We start from the raw sequence: 16,053 nt of genomic DNA on the forward strand, positions 1-16,053 counted from the left end.
GGGGGTAGGGTCGGGAGGGTCAGAGGGAGAAGCAGACTCCCTGCCGAGCAGGGAGCCCGATGCGGGACTTGATCCAGGGACTCCAGGATCATGACCTGAGCCGAAGGCAGTCGCTTAACCAACTGAGCCACCCAGGCGCCCTTCTCTTTCATTCTTAAAATGTATGTGCAACACGTTCCTTTTGTTTTGTTTAAAGCCAGGGAGGGATGGCTATAGGTACATATCTGTGGGACCCTGCGTAAGAAGCAGGAACATAGGTGTGCACCTGCAGCAGGTGGGGTGAGTGAGTGTGCGCTTTCTGCATGTGCGTGTGGTAGAGGATGGGACCCAGGGTGAGAGAGTGCTTTTCCACAGGTCTCAGCCACCTTTGCAGCCAGTCTGGTCAGCAGCCCAGCCATTGGAGCATACCTTTCAGCCAGTTACGGAGACCGCCTCGTTGTGCTGGTGGCCACAGTGGTGGCTTTTCTGGACATCTGCTTCATCTTATTGGCTGTTCCAGAATCTCTGCCAGAGAAAATGAGACCGCTTTCCTGGGGAGCTAAGATTTCTTGGAAACAAGCAGACCCTTTTGCGGTAAATATCCATTTCTTTCTCCAGTAAAAATAAAAAAAAAAAATTGCACATAAGACCTGAAGGTGTTTGTGCACCAAGGAATATATAGAATTTATATTTCTTTCCTTTTTTCATTTTTTTTATTAGGGAGGAAGAGAGGGATGGGCAGAGGGAAAGTGAGAGAATCTTACGTGTTCCATGCCCAGCGTGGAGCTCAACTTGGGGCTCAATCTCATGAGTCAGACACTTAGCCGACACCAGGCACCCCTAGAATTTATTTTTAAGTCAAGTGTGTGGTAGGTATCCTAAGGAAAGAGAGAAAAAAGGTCCACTTAATCCCTGATGAGGGTGTAGGAAGGAAGTTGTTTTTTTCTTATTGCATGGTTTTTTGGGTTTTTTTTGTAAACAAAACGAAGGTGGCCGTTTGAAGTGTTCATTTTATTCACTTAAATTCAGAAAAGATGAATAGATTCGGTCTGACTAGTTATTTTCTAGTTTGTTAATATACATCCACTTTGACCAGAGGCTTTGAACTTGTATTTTCCAAGTTGAATGGATTCTTTGTTTCCTGTAACTTTTTAAGATTTTTGGCATTTTTAATTTTTTTTTGGAAGGATTCTATTAAGAAAAAGTACTGAGAAGAAGAATCTTATCCCTCCCCTTTTCCCACTTTATCTGACTTGAAATTGTTCTTGAAGAAAATACGTGCAGAAAAAAATAACCAGAGATTTGATTGCTGTTTTTAAACACCCAAGTTTACTTTTTTAGGAAAAATGTGTAAAAGAAAAATAACTCATCAAATTCTTTTCTAAAAAGGTCCCTCAGGTCATGACCTGGGGACCCTGCTCGTTTTGTTTGTGCCATGATGTCAGACATTGAGAAGGAGGTACTTAGAGAATGGACCCGGGCGCCCGTCAGGCCTCCCATTTTCTTGTCATGTAGTGATCAAGTTATGTGTGGAAACTCCCGACTGCCGCCGTGTACTCTTTCAGGCCTACTGCAGGGATTACAGTAAATTAACTAGTCTCGTGTCTGGTGTGCAGCAAGTCCCCATAGACATGAGCTGCTTTTGCTGTTCACACATGAAGGTTACAATTACGGTGACCCTAGAATGCACTGAAGCACTCTCCAGTCCTTAGAAAACCACACACTTCTTGGTCTTCTCAGCAATTCTGTGTAAAAAGGGATGTAAGAAGGACTTTCAGACAAAGTTGTAACATTCAAAAGTTACTGGTCAGAGAATCTTGTCACTGACCCCATGACGAGCATACTTCTTTCTCTACCAGTTTTACAGGCAAATTGAATATTATTAACATCTTAAAGAATATAGTAAATTTATATACTGTAAAAACCCTGAACTGTTTATGGATTTAAAAGGGTTACATTATGAATGAGAGAGATGAGATTTTCTTAAAAGGTTCTGGAACAATGTTTTTTCAGGGTCTGTTCATAGGATGTGAACCAGTATGGTTAACAAAGATGAGCAAGTATTTGTGGGGGAAACTTGTTTTGGTTTTAAGCTGTAATACTTTAAACATAGAGGACTTGTAACCATAGAGTTAATGTTTACCTGCTTTTGTAATCCCTTCAACTTTTATAATTCACCTTAACAGAACAAAACAATGAAGCCAATATCCTGGAATATCAGTGACTTTAGTGTTGCCTGCTTTTTACATGTTTCTTTCTGCTTATTCCTAGTCACTGAAGAAAGTTGGAAAAGATTCTACCGTCTTACTAATTTGCATCACTGTGTTTCTTTCATACCTTCCTGAAGCTGGACAGTATTCAAGTTTTTTTCTCTATCTCAGACAGGTGGGTAATGTGTGCCTAGTAGGTTTAGAACATGAAGAAAACCAAAGGTTAGGATCTGTTGAAAAGTATTGTGGGGAAAACAGTATATAGAGAAAAAAAATGTGTGGAGTTGCTTCTAGTTATAGTAAGTTAGGCGCTGACGTATAATTAGCAGTCGGGGGACCTATAATATGATGTTATATTAAAATATTGTAAAATGTTTAATCTGGGAAAAATTTCCTTGAGAATTAGCATAAACAAAGTTTATCATAATGTTTTAAATCTTCATTAAATTTCAGAGAGAGGTCAGGTTTGTTTGATGTGACCTGACCTGGGACATCTTCAGTAGGCCATATAACTCAGTGCTGCTGTAGACTTCAAGGGGGCTCACAAGCAATAATCATGGCAGTTGACTTAAGGCAATTTAAGAACAAGCTCCCTTTCCAACTGTTGTTTCAGTTCTCTGGGATTGCAGAGACATGAGGTGCCTTCCATAAGCAATCCTGCCCTGGTCTTTTACTGATTTCCCTGGAAGTCCTTCTAGGGGCTTACTCCACGTGGCAGAGCAGGCCTCCTCCTAAGATAAATTCCTCTATTTCTGGAGATATTTTTAGTTGAAACTTGTTAAATTCACCAATCTCACAGTTTTCCTGAAAGTGTGAGACTACTATTTTATATGGTGACATATAAGTAAAACTGTTTTTCAACCAGTCCTTTTTCAGTTTTGCTCATTTGGGGTGGGCAGATGCTGGAGATTTAGTGGGAAGACTGGTGAGGTAGCATGTTTAATGTAGAAAATTATATGTGCATTTGTAATTATGCATTAAATTAATTGTGCATTTAATGTAGGAAAAATGGGAAAGCTTAGGGAAGTGAAAAATCCTCTCATTCCTTGAGAAAAAACAACTATGGATATTTTCTTTTTCTACCTTTTCCTATACATATTGCTTATGTCACTACCACCAGCACTTAACAGTAAATCAGAATCATTTTCTGTTGTTTTATATTTTTGCTTTTAAGAGCAGTTCACACACACACATTTGAGTTAAAATTGCATTTGGTATTTGTAAATCATATATCTGATAAGGAACTTGTATCAAGTATTAACTTTTGTAAGTGAAGAATAAAAAGACAACCGAACTGAAAAAATTCAGAAAAAGATTGAATAGATACCCGTCCAAGGAAGCACATGAAAAGATGCTTAACATTAGCCATCAAGGAAATGCAAATCAAAACGAGATACTTCTTCACACCTGCTAAATAAGATGGCTGTAATCAAAGACAGACAAAGTTATGGAGAAATGCAAACTCTCACACATGGCTGGTGGGAATGTAAAATGGGGTGGAAGAGAGTTCGGCAGTCCCTCAAGGTGTTCAAACTAGGGTTTCCAGCAAATCTATTCCTACGTAAATAGCCAAGAGAAATGAAAACACATTGTCTACGTAGAAACTTTTTTTTTTTTTTTAAAGATTTTATTTATTTATTTGACAGAGAGAGACACAGCGAAAGAGGGAATACAAGCAGGGGGAATGGGAGAGGGAGAAGCAGGCTTCCCGCGGAGCAGGGAGCCTGATGCGGGGCTCGATCCCAGGACGCTGGGATCATGACCTGAGCCGAAGGCAGACGCTTAACGACTGAGCCACCCAGGCGCCCCACTTTTTTTTTTTTTTTAAAGATTTTATTTATTGATTTGACAGAAAGAGACACAGTGAGAGAGGGAACACAAGCAGGGGGAGTGGGAGAGGGAGAAGCAGGCTCCCCGCGGAGCAGGGAGCCTGATGCGGGGCTTGATCCCAGGACTCTGGGATCATGACCTGAGCCGAAGGCAGACGCCTAACGACTGAGCCACCCAGGCGCCCCTATGTAGAAACTTTTATACAAATATTTATAATAGCCAAAAAGTAGAAGCAGCTGATGAAATGTATTGACAAATGATCTGTATGGCAGGATGTTACTGTTTGGCAATAAAAAGCAATAAAGTGCTGGTACCTGCTGCAGCATGGACAGCCTTTCAAAACATGCTAAATGAAAGAAACCAGGACCATATATTGTTTGATTCCATTTATATGAAAGGCTCAGAAAAAACACAGGCAGAGACAGGGAAGTGTATCACTGGCTGGACAGAGGAACAGGCTGGAGGAGTGGGACTCCTGATGGGGTACCATGTTTCTTTGAGGAGTGATGACATTTTCTACAATTGACTGTGGTGATGGTTGCCCAACTCTGTGAATATTGTCAAACCACCGAATTGTATACTTCTAATGGGTGAATTGTAGGATACCCAAGTTCTTTCTTGATAAAGCTGCTTTAAATATGTATATGTTTATATTTATATTTACAAATACAGGCTGAAAAATAAGGTTACTTCTCAGGTTCCAGTTTTTTTTAGTTGGGTTTCATTAGCAAGTAATAGGCTTATTTGTCAGCATCACTGACTTGGGAACCTGAGATTCTAGCTCTTTTATTAGCTAGTTGTAGGGGTGCCTGGGTGGCTCAGTTGTTAAGCGTCTGCCTTCGGCTCAGGTGGGATCGAGCCCCGCATCGGGCTGCCACTCACCCTGCTTGTGCTCTCTCTCGTTGTGTCTCTCTCTCTCAAATAAATAAAATCTTAAAAAAAAAAGATTATTAGCTAGTTGTGTGACTGGAAGCAAGACAATCATTTATTAAATGAATAGAATGCATACAATAATGTTTAAGTCCTTTTCCTGATTTTTATAGGATTTCAATAGAGAGCAAAAATATTTGACTTTTTAAAAACTTGATATTTAAAACCTAAAGTTTTAGGCCTTTCAGAGCTTCTGTTAAGGTTGAGAGCCTTAGAAATTATTGCCAGCTCACTTTAATTGCTTCTAGAATCACCATGGAAGCTTTTTAAAATATGCCTGTGCCTGGGCCCAGAGAGTCTGATTTAATTAGTCTCAAGTGGGTTACAGCATTTCATTGCTTACCCCCCTCCCTTTCTCTGTTGCCCACATGATTTTAATGTGCAGCCAAGGTTGAGAGCCATTGACTTGGCTAATGAGCAGATTCTCTTGGTAGCACCAAAAGTCAGATCATTTTCTTCATGTTCTCTCTAGTGTTTGGTGATGTTGTATTTGTCTCTTGGTGGGTTGGAGATGGGGGTTATTTTTTATAGTATCTATAAAGCGTTTTCTTTCCATTTCCACAGGTCATAGGTTTTGGATCTGTTAAGATTGCGGCATTCATAGCTATGGTAGGAATTCTGTCTATTGTGGCTCAGGTGAGTGTCATTTCATCCATTTTTTCTTTATCATTTTTATTTGGAAATAACTAGATTTACAGTAACTGCAAAGAAATAAATGTTCATAGGGAACCCTGGCACCCCTCTGTCAGTACCCCCCTCCTCCCCTGCCATGGTAACATCTCTTATATCTGTGGTACAATATCAGACCCAGTAAACAGGCATGGATACAGTCTACAGAACCATCTTTTTTTTTTTTCTTTTTTTTGAGAGAGAGAGGCAGCCCGGGGTGGGGGTGGGATGGGCAGAGGCAGAGAGAATCTCTAACAGACTCCACACTGAGCTCAGAGCCCAACACAGGGCTTGATCTCACGACACCAGTCATGACTTGAGCCAAAATCAACAGCTGGATTCTTAACCGACTGAGCCACCCAGGCACCCCAGAACTTCTGCATCATTTTTAATAGAATGTTGAGATTGTAATTTAGGAGGAATTTAATACAGCTTTTCAGTACTTTTTAGGATACCTGTTACCTCTACTGGTCATTTCAGCAAATAACAATTTGCTTTTACAACCACCAATAGTCTAACTCCATATACTGCAAAATACGCTTAAAATAAAGAAGCACTCTCCTGGTTAATGAGGAAAGTTTAGTTAGCAGTGGAAAACAGAAATGAAATCAGTAACTGTTCCCAACCCTGCTATCCCCAGGACTGAAGAGATGGGGTAATGAGTGCATTAGAATGTATGAAATGAGTAAACATTAAACATTTCCCCACCTATTATAAATAGAAGACCGCAAAAGGCAGGGTATATGACCTTTAAATGAACTCACTGACATGCCTGGGTGCACTCACAGTACCACATGGAACTGCCTAGAGGCTACTCCCTCAAACGGCTTCATGCCGCTTTATAGCATGGGGCCCAGCAGAGTGCTCTTCAAGGAGAAACAAGAAGGCTCTGAAACTGTTTTGCCCGAACATTAGAACTGACAAGGCTCAAAGGACTGCATCAAGGCAAAAAAGCCTTTTATTTTTTCTTACCGAACTTTTTAGTGAATGTAAATTATGTTGAACTTTCAAGTTGCTCATGATTTTGGTTTGCATTTATAGCAACTCTGGTTAGTCAGTTAGCCAAAACTCATCTTTTATCCTCTGCCTTTACAGACTATCTGAGCTAGTTGTTTAGCAGACTGTATATCTGTTAAAGTCAAATTTATATTAGTCCAACTTTCTGACACCGGTAACTTCCAGCAGAATCCCACATAGTCTGTAAATGTTCAACAGGGGTTTGCTCTTCCCTGCTGGTTAAGTGATTGGCATTTCTCCAAAGCGTCTGAGTCATGTGCTTCTCAATCATGATAATTGGTGAACAGCTATGATGACCTTTGGAAAGTGCTAGCAAAGCATTAGATAAACAGGCTTTGGAGAGGGCTCTGAAGGCCCTGAGCCCCAGGTTAGCCTTGGAACCCCCACAGCTCGACTCGAAAGCTCCGTCAGTATTGCGTGGCTTCCCCACTCTCAGGCCAGGCTGTGTAGCCATAGAGGCCCCTGGTCATTGTAAATGGGCTCCCCTCATCAAGCTTGCATCGAATTTGTGCACTCACATGGTTTCTCAAGATTATCTCCTTTGTTTTTACAGACAGTCTTTCTTACCATCTTGATGAGATCATTAGGGAATAAGAATACGGTCCTCCTAGGCTTGGGCTTTCAGATGTTCCAGTTAGCCTGGTATGGTTTTGGATCTCAGGCCTGGTAAGCCTCTCCTTTGAATCCTCATAAAGTAATAGACGGAAGCATCTTTTAGAACTTGAGTTGGTTGAATGTGATGTGAAGGAAGGGTTATTTTGCTGGTTTGGTGTACTCAGTATTTCAAAAAGGATGTTTAGACTTAATTTGGGGAAGGATGGAGTTGTTAAGTACTCTCAGATTTTTGTTAAATTGCCTTTGCCTCATCGGTGAAGTTCTTATTTAATTGGATGTGTGTGCCTCCTCCAACGCCTCAAGAAAGTTTTATGTCTGCTTTTTAAACACATTTGTCAATTTTTAGTGACCTCACATAGTCCACAAGAAGACAAGAAAAAATGACTGGTTATGATGGGGTTCACTGCCATAATCAGCTGAGTGACTTTGGGTAGTGACCTAACCTTTGTAACATAAAGCATCTGAGTTAGACAAACACAGAGATCTCCAAAACCATGTGTGCCCTGAGGCAGTTATTACTGCTAGCACATTAGATGCCCACAAACAGGAAGGAAGTTCAAAATAAGCCCTGAGGAGTTAAGAGGAAATATATGTGCCTGCTTACCAAATACCAGATTTTCTATCTCTATTTTACATACGAGAATTGATCCTCACTTTACACATGCTTAGAGGAGCTAGAAATGTGGTCAGTGGTTCAGTGGTTGATTCTTCTTGTTCTTGAAGATTCCGGTCCTGTGAACTTTGGTTCAATAGCTGATTCGGTCAGACCTGTGCTATGTTTCAAAGATTTTGTTGACCTGCAGGGGTTTTTCTTTTCAGTAAGGATGTGCACATTAGCCTCCCCAAGGAAAGTCTGGCCAAACAGGTTTTCAGCCTGATTAGGGCCTCACTTTGCTCACACTCTAGTTCCTTTTGTAGTGACCCTGAACTTCAGGTCTCTGTTGTTTCCGTTGGTGGCACATGACACTTGCTTGAGGGGTGGCAAACTGAGCAGCCCGAGGGCAGTGTGAAGGTGAGAAGCACAGAGAGAAAAGTGGAAAATCAGTGAGGAAGATGTGGTGTTTATAGAAACAAATCCTTTTGAACTTCATTGAGCTTATACATCTTAAAGATGGTAATGGGCAAACAAGGAGGAAGAACGGATTTCGAAGGAGGTAACATAAAATAATGAAATCTTCCCAGCTGTGAAGTAATCATTATTAACAGTATGATGTAGGACCTTCCAGGTTTAAAAAAAAAAACAAAAACAAAAAACCATTTTTTAAAGAGGGAAAAATAAATACAATCTAACAGAAAGCTTTTTGTGATTCTGTCAGATTGTACTCTGAACGGTAAGCTCCTTAGGGCTGGCCTGCCACCTGACTGCAGTCGCTCTTGTCATTGCAGGATGATGTGGGCAGCAGGGACGGTGGCCGCCATGTCCAGCATCACATTTCCAGCAGTCAGCGCCCTTGTCTCTCGGAACGCAGAGTCAGATCAGCAAGGTGAGGTCACTGTCCCCTGTTTTCCTCCTTTAGCTAAGATATACTCCAGGTCACGGAGCAGGTGATAGCCATGTGGTCCCTTCTCAGCAATTACAGCTTTCTCTTTTCCCTCCTGCTTCTGGACTTTCAGAATACTAAGGATTAGAAATAGAACTATCCAAAATAAAAACAAAAAACAAAACCAAAACTATCCATTTTCTCTCTTCAGTTTTGAGTCTTTTACCACCAGAATCATTTTAACAGATGTATGTCAAATTAGGAAAGACTGGTTAGTAAAGCAATGAGTTCTTTATTTAATCACCATAATTACTGAAATTTCTTTAATTTGGAATCAAAGTCCATTAGCTTAAATTAGGAAATGATTTTTTGAGGGGATAAATAAGTAAATATGTGTACTTTGGAAACAATTAAAACGGAGACGACCATGTGGAGAATAGCACTCTACCGTCTAGACTCATCATGAACCTCTGGCTTCTGTCAGGCAGTTCCCACTGCCAGAATTAATCCTTTCCTTCTCCATCTGTTAATGGCTCACCTAAAGTAGTCAGGAAGTAGTGAATTTTAGAAGGAAAATCTTTTAAATTCACTAGAGCCTTTTTAAAAGTTCTAACAAAAACTAGACTGGAAAAGATTAATTCATTGCACCTACTTTTCCACATCAGAAATTAGCCATCTTATTCATACCCATTTTTAAAGTGTCACTTGAAGACGACAGATTCTGTGTGTCACCCTGTTTCCCTTGGCTATGTGTCCTTGGGGAGGTGTTATGTCTGAAGAAGTGAGACAGCTGTGGGCACTGCCTTGACGTCTGACAGGCACCATCTGGCCTTTCATGACATGAATTCTCTTTGGCTCTTATTATGCTTGTATGTTCTAATACAGAGGTTTCTAAATGTCAGCATACAACATTACTGGAACACATTAAGTTGAATCATATTTGAACAATTTTGACTTGTGGAAACATCCATTTTCATATGATTCAAGCTAATATTTTATCTGCCACGTTAGAAACCAGAGATATCTAGAAGTTGGTACTTCTGGGATTTTTCAGTGCAGGTCACCATGAGGAGCAGTGTCTGTGTGAATGTGCCGCGAGTACACAACTTTGGGACTGCTATGGACTCACACACAGGGCTCCAGGAGACAGGGCAGATTTTTCCTGTAAAAGGACCATTAGATGAGTAGAGGAGGAAAATCTCATTCCATAGAAAAGTGGAAATTGCCTATAAATGGAGAATATTAGAGTGTTTTTCATTTTTTATTCCCCATTTATAGGAAGGATCTAGCTGTTACGGGGGGGAATTCACCCCCAAAAGAGATTTCACAAACATCACTGTCATTTCATCTCCTTATAGATCTTAGGAGGGAGAGTTAGGACATTAACAGGACATAGTAAAACCAGTAATATATTTGTGCACCGAATGGAACTATGATGGGCAAAGTCCCTAATCTACTTCCCTTAGCACAGACTACTCATACTTAGTCCAGCTGAGCAGTGGATCACAGTTTGTAGGAAAATACTGTTAAGTCCCTAATCTCGAGATGCTTTTCTGAGAAGACTGGCTCCCTTCTCTCTATTCTCATGTAGGAGTTGCCCAGGGGATCATAACTGGAATAAGAGGGCTGTGTAATGGCCTGGGACCAGCACTGTATGGCTTCATATTCTACATGTTCCATGTGGAACTGACTGAGTTGGAACCAGAATTGAATTCTGACAATGCTGCCCTGCAGGTAATTTGGTGATAAGTCTAGTTTTATAACAACCATATGTCTGATGAGAGCAAAATCTGAACTTAAATTTGGAGAATGTTCTTGTTCATGTGATGTTTCTATTGTGTGTGCTATGTTCAGTGCTTCCTGGGATTGAGGAAGGATCAGTTCAGTGATGTAATATCTTCTGCAAAAAGCTCTGTCTTGGGCGCCTGGGTGGCTCAGTTGGTTAAGCGACTGCCTTCGGCTCAGGTCGTGATCCTGGAGTCCCGGGATCAAGTCCCACATCGGGCTCCCTGCTTGGCAGGGAGTCTGCTTCTCCCTCTGACCCTCCTCCCTCTCATACTCTCTGTCTCTCATTCTCTCTCTCTCAAAATAAATAAAATCTTAAAAAAAAAAAAAAGCTCTGTCTTAATTTTGTTCAGAGTCCATTTTTACCTACACAAGTACTCTGATCAGAATCCTGTCCTCTGGTGAAGCCCGGCAAAGGCCAAATAAAATGCGAAATGACCTAGATCCCTGCTAGAAATTAAGCTAGAGTGCTTTTTCTACTACATATTTCTTCAGTCGTTCCTTTAGTGTAAATTTCTGTATAAAATTGTCCTTAATGTTCATGAACATAGTGCGAGGTCACAGGATGGGGACTGGAGACCCACAACTGCCACTTAAAAGCTGTTGAAAAGTGGTGCAAAGAACAATGATTAGTTGCCCTCTGTCATATTCCAAACACAGGCTCTATGGAAATTTGCCTTGATACTTAATGAAACATTCGCTTATGAGAAAATGATTTACTTTTTGATGGTTTGGGGGAGTCCAGGGCTAATTTTGGATTGAAGACTAACCGAATCCTTTATCTCCATTTGTTTCCCATGCCCCTCAGGGAGCTGTCATCCCAGGCCCACCGTTTTTATTTGGGGCATGTATAGTTCTCATGTCTTTCCTGGTTGCCTTATTCATCCCTGAATACCGTAAAGGCAGTAGACTTCAAAAACATAGCAACAGCATCAGCGGCAGCCTGACCAACACCCCAGAGCGGGCCAGTGATGAGGACATTGAGCCACTGTTGCAAGACAGCAGCATCTGGGAGCTCTCTTCCTTCGAGGAGTCTGGGAATCAGTGCACTGAGCTGTGAACTGGCAGAAAGGGGAATTCTGCTGATGCCTCCTCGGAGAGCCGTGGGAGCCACGCCACACGGAGACTTCATGGTGCTGGAAGGGAGATGCTAGTGGCACCCTTCAGGGCCAGGTTTGAGAAGTGACCCTCTCCATCCCTCCACGCCCCCCCCCCCCGCTCCTATTCCTTTCCTTCTTTTTGTGGTCTATTAGAACAATATTCAAAGTACTTTCCTGCAAATTTTGCAACTCTCAAAGTCATCTGGAGTCCAAACTTTGAAACGCAAACAGAAAGATGGTGGAGGAAGAGTGATAGCAGTTTTTCCATCTCCTTTTCAGTGGAAGGTGCAGGGTGGGAGTGGACTGCCATCTCTGGCAAGATCTGAGGTAAAAAGTCCCTGCTTATTTTCTTCCTTCCTGTTTCTCTGATCTGTGCCCGCTTAGCCCACGAGTGTTCATGAGTGGCCGCCCCAAGAGTCACTCAGTATCAGGGATCTATTGCCTTTGTTCAAAGGTCAACAAAAACCCAAATCTTACTCTCCTTTCCTTGTCTCTACTTCCTGTTCTTGGCTAGAATGAAATTCAGCAAATTAATGTACCTCTGGACATTAATAATGATCAGTGATAACCTTTATTTAGATAAAAGGAAAATTTTCTTAAAATTTTAAATTATGAAGAACTGGCAACTCAGATCGCTGGACCTGGTGTTTTGGTCAGATCCCAGGTGATTTTACAGAAGAAAACCGCACATCAAGTATTCTAGTAGCAATACAGAATTTGAAGGGAGCTTCTAAGAACGTTTTCAATAATACAAATATTCCTAAGTGAGGATGAGAATTAGTGACTGGATACCAGTGGAGTTTATATCCAAGTTCACACTCATAGAACACATTATTACCATCTGCTCCTTGCTGCATCTTCTGTCTTCTCAGTTTTTCTCGTTCATCTCACTCCTGCCTTAACTGCTCTATTGTATGCATCGGTTTTTAGTCGGGTCTTTATTTCCATCTGTTTATCTGACTTTTGAATTTCATGGGAATATGCACATCAGATTGTTTTCTAAAATGTGGTTTAGGAAGCTCAGTTTCATTCACAATAAGTGTCTTGCTAATTTTTCGAGATGTTCTATGGAAAGAAAACTTTACAGATTTATACGTATTTTCCTGCACCAATAAATCTACCATTAACTAGGCCCCACCCACCTTTAACAGAGCACTCCTCTGAAAGTTTTATAGGTATGAAATATATGTAGATATTTGTAAGGAGTTTTAAATTTTTTTTGATGGGGTGCTGTGTAAATCTTGTATTTAAAAATGTAATGAAGGTGTTGAAAGAAAAATATATATACAACTTTTATAAAAGGATTGTGTACTGACTGAATACATTTAAAAGAAAATATATTTTGAAACCTGTTCTGCTATGAACAGAGATAACATATCTTTTTACTATGCTGTTGGTTTTTAAGTTAAGCTTCCTAATGCATAATAAATTTGCAATGGATACCTTTATGTCTTTTGTGTTTCTTTAAAGCAAATAGTACCATTGATCTTTTTGGGTTCTCTTTTGGGTGGGTATCAACTAAATTCTTAATTAAGCTAATGCAAAAAAGAGGTATATTTTCAAAAAATTTTGATTTTTAACCCTTCAAAAACATATCGTAGCTTTTTCATCTAAAATAAAAAAACAGGGACACATATTTGTACACCCATTTATTGGCATTCTTCACAATAGCCAAAAGGTGGAAGCAACCCGAGTGTCTGCTGTTGACTGAATGGATAAAGGAAATACGGCATTTACATACAAGGAAATTCTGACTCACGCCACAACATGGATGAGTTTTCAAGACATGGTAAGTGAAGTAAGCCAGTCACAAAAGGACATACACAGTGTGGTTCCACTTTAGTCAAATTGAGACAGAAAGTAGAATAGTGGATGCCAGAACTAGGAAAGGGTAAGGGGGAATTACTGTTTAATGGGTAGAGTTTCAGTTTTGCAAATGGATGTGGTGAGGATGGTTCCATAAAAGTATGAATGTACTCAGTGCCACTGAACTAAAAATGGTCAACTCAGGTTATGTGTGTATTTTGCCACAATTTTTAAAAAATGCTCTCGTGACATCTTTACTATTGCTTACCAAAATTGCAGTTTCTTTACCCAGTATAACAAATGTCAAAACTGGGATAAAATCTATCATTTTAACCATTTACAATTTAGTGGTTTTTAATTTATTCACGAGGTTGCACAGCTGTTAGGACTATCTCCACAATATTTCCATCATAGGCTGAGGGAACAGTGTTCACCATTGAATTATTAAACCAGAGCCTTACGGAAGGGCTGCCACCTGGCCAGTGCTGGAATTTCTAGGCTAGGAAGCGAGTTCTGTGGGGTGATGGCTGGGGCTGACAGTGTGCCTGGTTCTGCCTGTGCTGGAAAAACTGCAAACTGGGTTTGGCTGCTACTCTCGGGAAGAACCGCCACTGCCAGCATGAAGAAGCGTCATCAGAATGAAGCTGTGAGAAATTAGAAGACAGGAAGAAGTCAGTCAGTCCCTCTTCTTCTTCAGTATGCAGTTTTTATCTAGCATCCTTCATCAGCTAACACAGAGCCAGCTGACAAAGGAGAACAGGTATGCCAAGTAAAGGACAGGTTGGAACTAAGAGACAGTAACTGGCACCCTCAACATACCTTACTTGAGCTTCTGATCCTCACCAGCACCTCTCCCGTGACCCAGATCTGCATTTACTAAAGGATGTGGATCTTCCACAGGTTGCTATAGTTTTCCCCTAACTTTTCTACTGAGCATTAAAGTACAGTTGAATAACATCAAGGGTAAGGGTGCCAAGTCCCTATGCAGTTGAAAATCCACATGTAACTTGACTCACCAAAAACTGAATTACTGATACCCTACTCTTAACTGGAAGCCTTAAGTAACAACACATATTTTGTATATTGCATATATTACATACTGCATTCTTACAATAAAGTTAAGCTAGAAAAAAGAAAATGTTAAGAAATCTTAAAATAGGGGCACCTGGGTGGCTTAGTCATTAATTGTCTGCCTTTGGCTCAGGTCATGATCCCGGGGTCCTGGGATCGAGCCCCAATTGGGCTCCCTGCTCGGCGGGAAGCCTGCTTCTCCTTCTCCCAATTCCCCTGCTTGTGTTCTCTCTCTCTCGATGTCTGTCAAATAAAATCTTTTAAAAAAACTAAAAAAATACAAGTTATGAGGGAAAATAACTTTTTCATTAGAAATTTACAGTCAAGGGGCGCCAAGGAGTGACTTAAGTCGTTAAGTGTCTGCCTTCGACTCAGGTCATGATCCCAGAGTCCTGGGATCGAGCCCCACGGCTTCTCCCTCTCCCATTACCCCTGCTTGTGTTCCCTCTCTCGCTGTCTATAAATAAAATTTTTAAAAAATCTTAAAATACATTCATAGTATCATTTCTTAAAAAGTCCATGTAGAGGGGACCTGTGCAGTTCAAATCCTTGTTCAAGGGCCAGCTGTACTGAGAGAAAAGATGCTGGAGGAGTAGGGGACCCTATTCCAACTGGTCCCCGGAATTGAGCTGGATATCTACCAGACAACTCTGAGCACCCACGAAATCAGCCTGAGATGTAAGAAAATAGATCCGGATCTCTACAAACAATATCGCGGGCGGCTGGTTTCAAGGTATGAAGCCGGGAGCCATGATTCTGCAGGCAGATTTTGGAGGATAAACGGCAGGGGGAGAGGGAGCCTGGCCGTCGGGATCCTACACCGCCGGTGAGCGACAGCCTCACGCGCTGGGGACCGGGCACAGGCTCACAGACCAGTAGCAGCAGGGAAAGGACTTTAGGGCAGACCACTGACGGAAACCCGGAGCGGCGAGGTTGCACGTGTGAACTGGGAGCGGCTGGCGGTTTTAGAAGCACAAAGGGCAGAGACGTGCCCGATCTGGAGGCAGGACTTGGAGCACTGTGGAGGGGCGCACAACCCAGGCTGCTGCAGTTTATAGCACCACGGACAGAAGTGGAGATGGTGTGGCCTGGAGAGCTCACTGAAGAACAGACTGCGGTCTCTCTGCTCTGAGGCAGAGGGTTGGAAACGGTCTCTTCTGCTCTGACTCGCAGAAGAGACGCGGAAAGCCGCCAGGGAAAGCCACCAGAGAACAAAATCCCCAAAAACTGGTACCCACTGAGCCCATCCCCTGCCACAGGGGGGCAGGGCAACTCCGCCCAAACAGGATTGCCTGAGTAACAGCGTGGCAGGCCCCTCCCCCAGAAGACAGGCTGGGAAAACATGAGGCCAGCAACCCTAAGGTCCCTAGAAAACAGGTGCATCTTGCTTGGGTTCTGGTCAATAATTTGGACTCTATACATTCCCTCAACCACCCATCAACAGAATGACTAGGAGGAGGAACCCCCAAAATAGAAAAGACTCAGAGATTATGATTTATGCAGATTTACAAATGGATGCAGATATAACCAAGATGTCAGAGATGGAATTCAGACTAGCAA

General features: G+C 41.6%; 1 protein-coding gene and 1 long non-coding RNA gene across 4 annotated transcripts in view; one reads left to right on the forward strand and one right to left on the reverse strand.

The window, feature by feature from the left end:
- Positions 1 to 13,058, forward strand: part of SLC71A2 (solute carrier family 71 member 2) — a 65,091-nt gene extending 52,033 nt beyond the window's left edge. For 2 of the 3 annotated variants that reach the window (XM_081802684.1, XM_031038190.2), the window contains 7 exons: positions 355 to 573; positions 2,251 to 2,364; positions 5,514 to 5,585; positions 7,189 to 7,301; positions 8,637 to 8,734; positions 10,323 to 10,465; positions 11,325 to 13,058. In XM_081802684.1, coding sequence (XP_081658810.1) covers positions 355 to 573; positions 2,251 to 2,364; positions 5,514 to 5,585; positions 7,189 to 7,301; positions 8,637 to 8,734; positions 10,323 to 10,465; positions 11,325 to 11,576 — 1,011 coding nt within the window. In that variant the 3' untranslated portion in view covers positions 11,577 to 13,058. The remainder of the gene's footprint in view (positions 1 to 354; positions 574 to 2,250; positions 2,365 to 5,513; positions 5,586 to 7,188; positions 7,302 to 8,636; positions 8,735 to 10,322; positions 10,466 to 11,324) is intronic. The other variant, XM_081802685.1, reaches the window with a different exon arrangement.
- Positions 13,059 to 13,250: 192 nt separating this feature from the next.
- On the reverse strand, positions 13,251 to 16,047 carry LOC115944010 (uncharacterized). Its single transcript, XR_014139886.1, has 2 exons — positions 14,588 to 16,047; positions 13,251 to 14,066 (listed from the first exon to the last, which is right to left on the reverse strand). It is a non-coding gene; the product is annotated as an uncharacterized LOC115944010 (long non-coding RNA).
- Between the last annotated feature and the right edge of the window lie 6 nt (positions 16,048 to 16,053).

This window comes from Leptonychotes weddellii, chromosome 14 (genome assembly GCF_054177405.1).
Source record: "Leptonychotes weddellii isolate Sample4059 chromosome 14, ASM5417740v2, whole genome shotgun sequence".
NCBI lineage: Eukaryota > Metazoa > Chordata > Mammalia > Carnivora > Phocidae > Leptonychotes > Leptonychotes weddellii.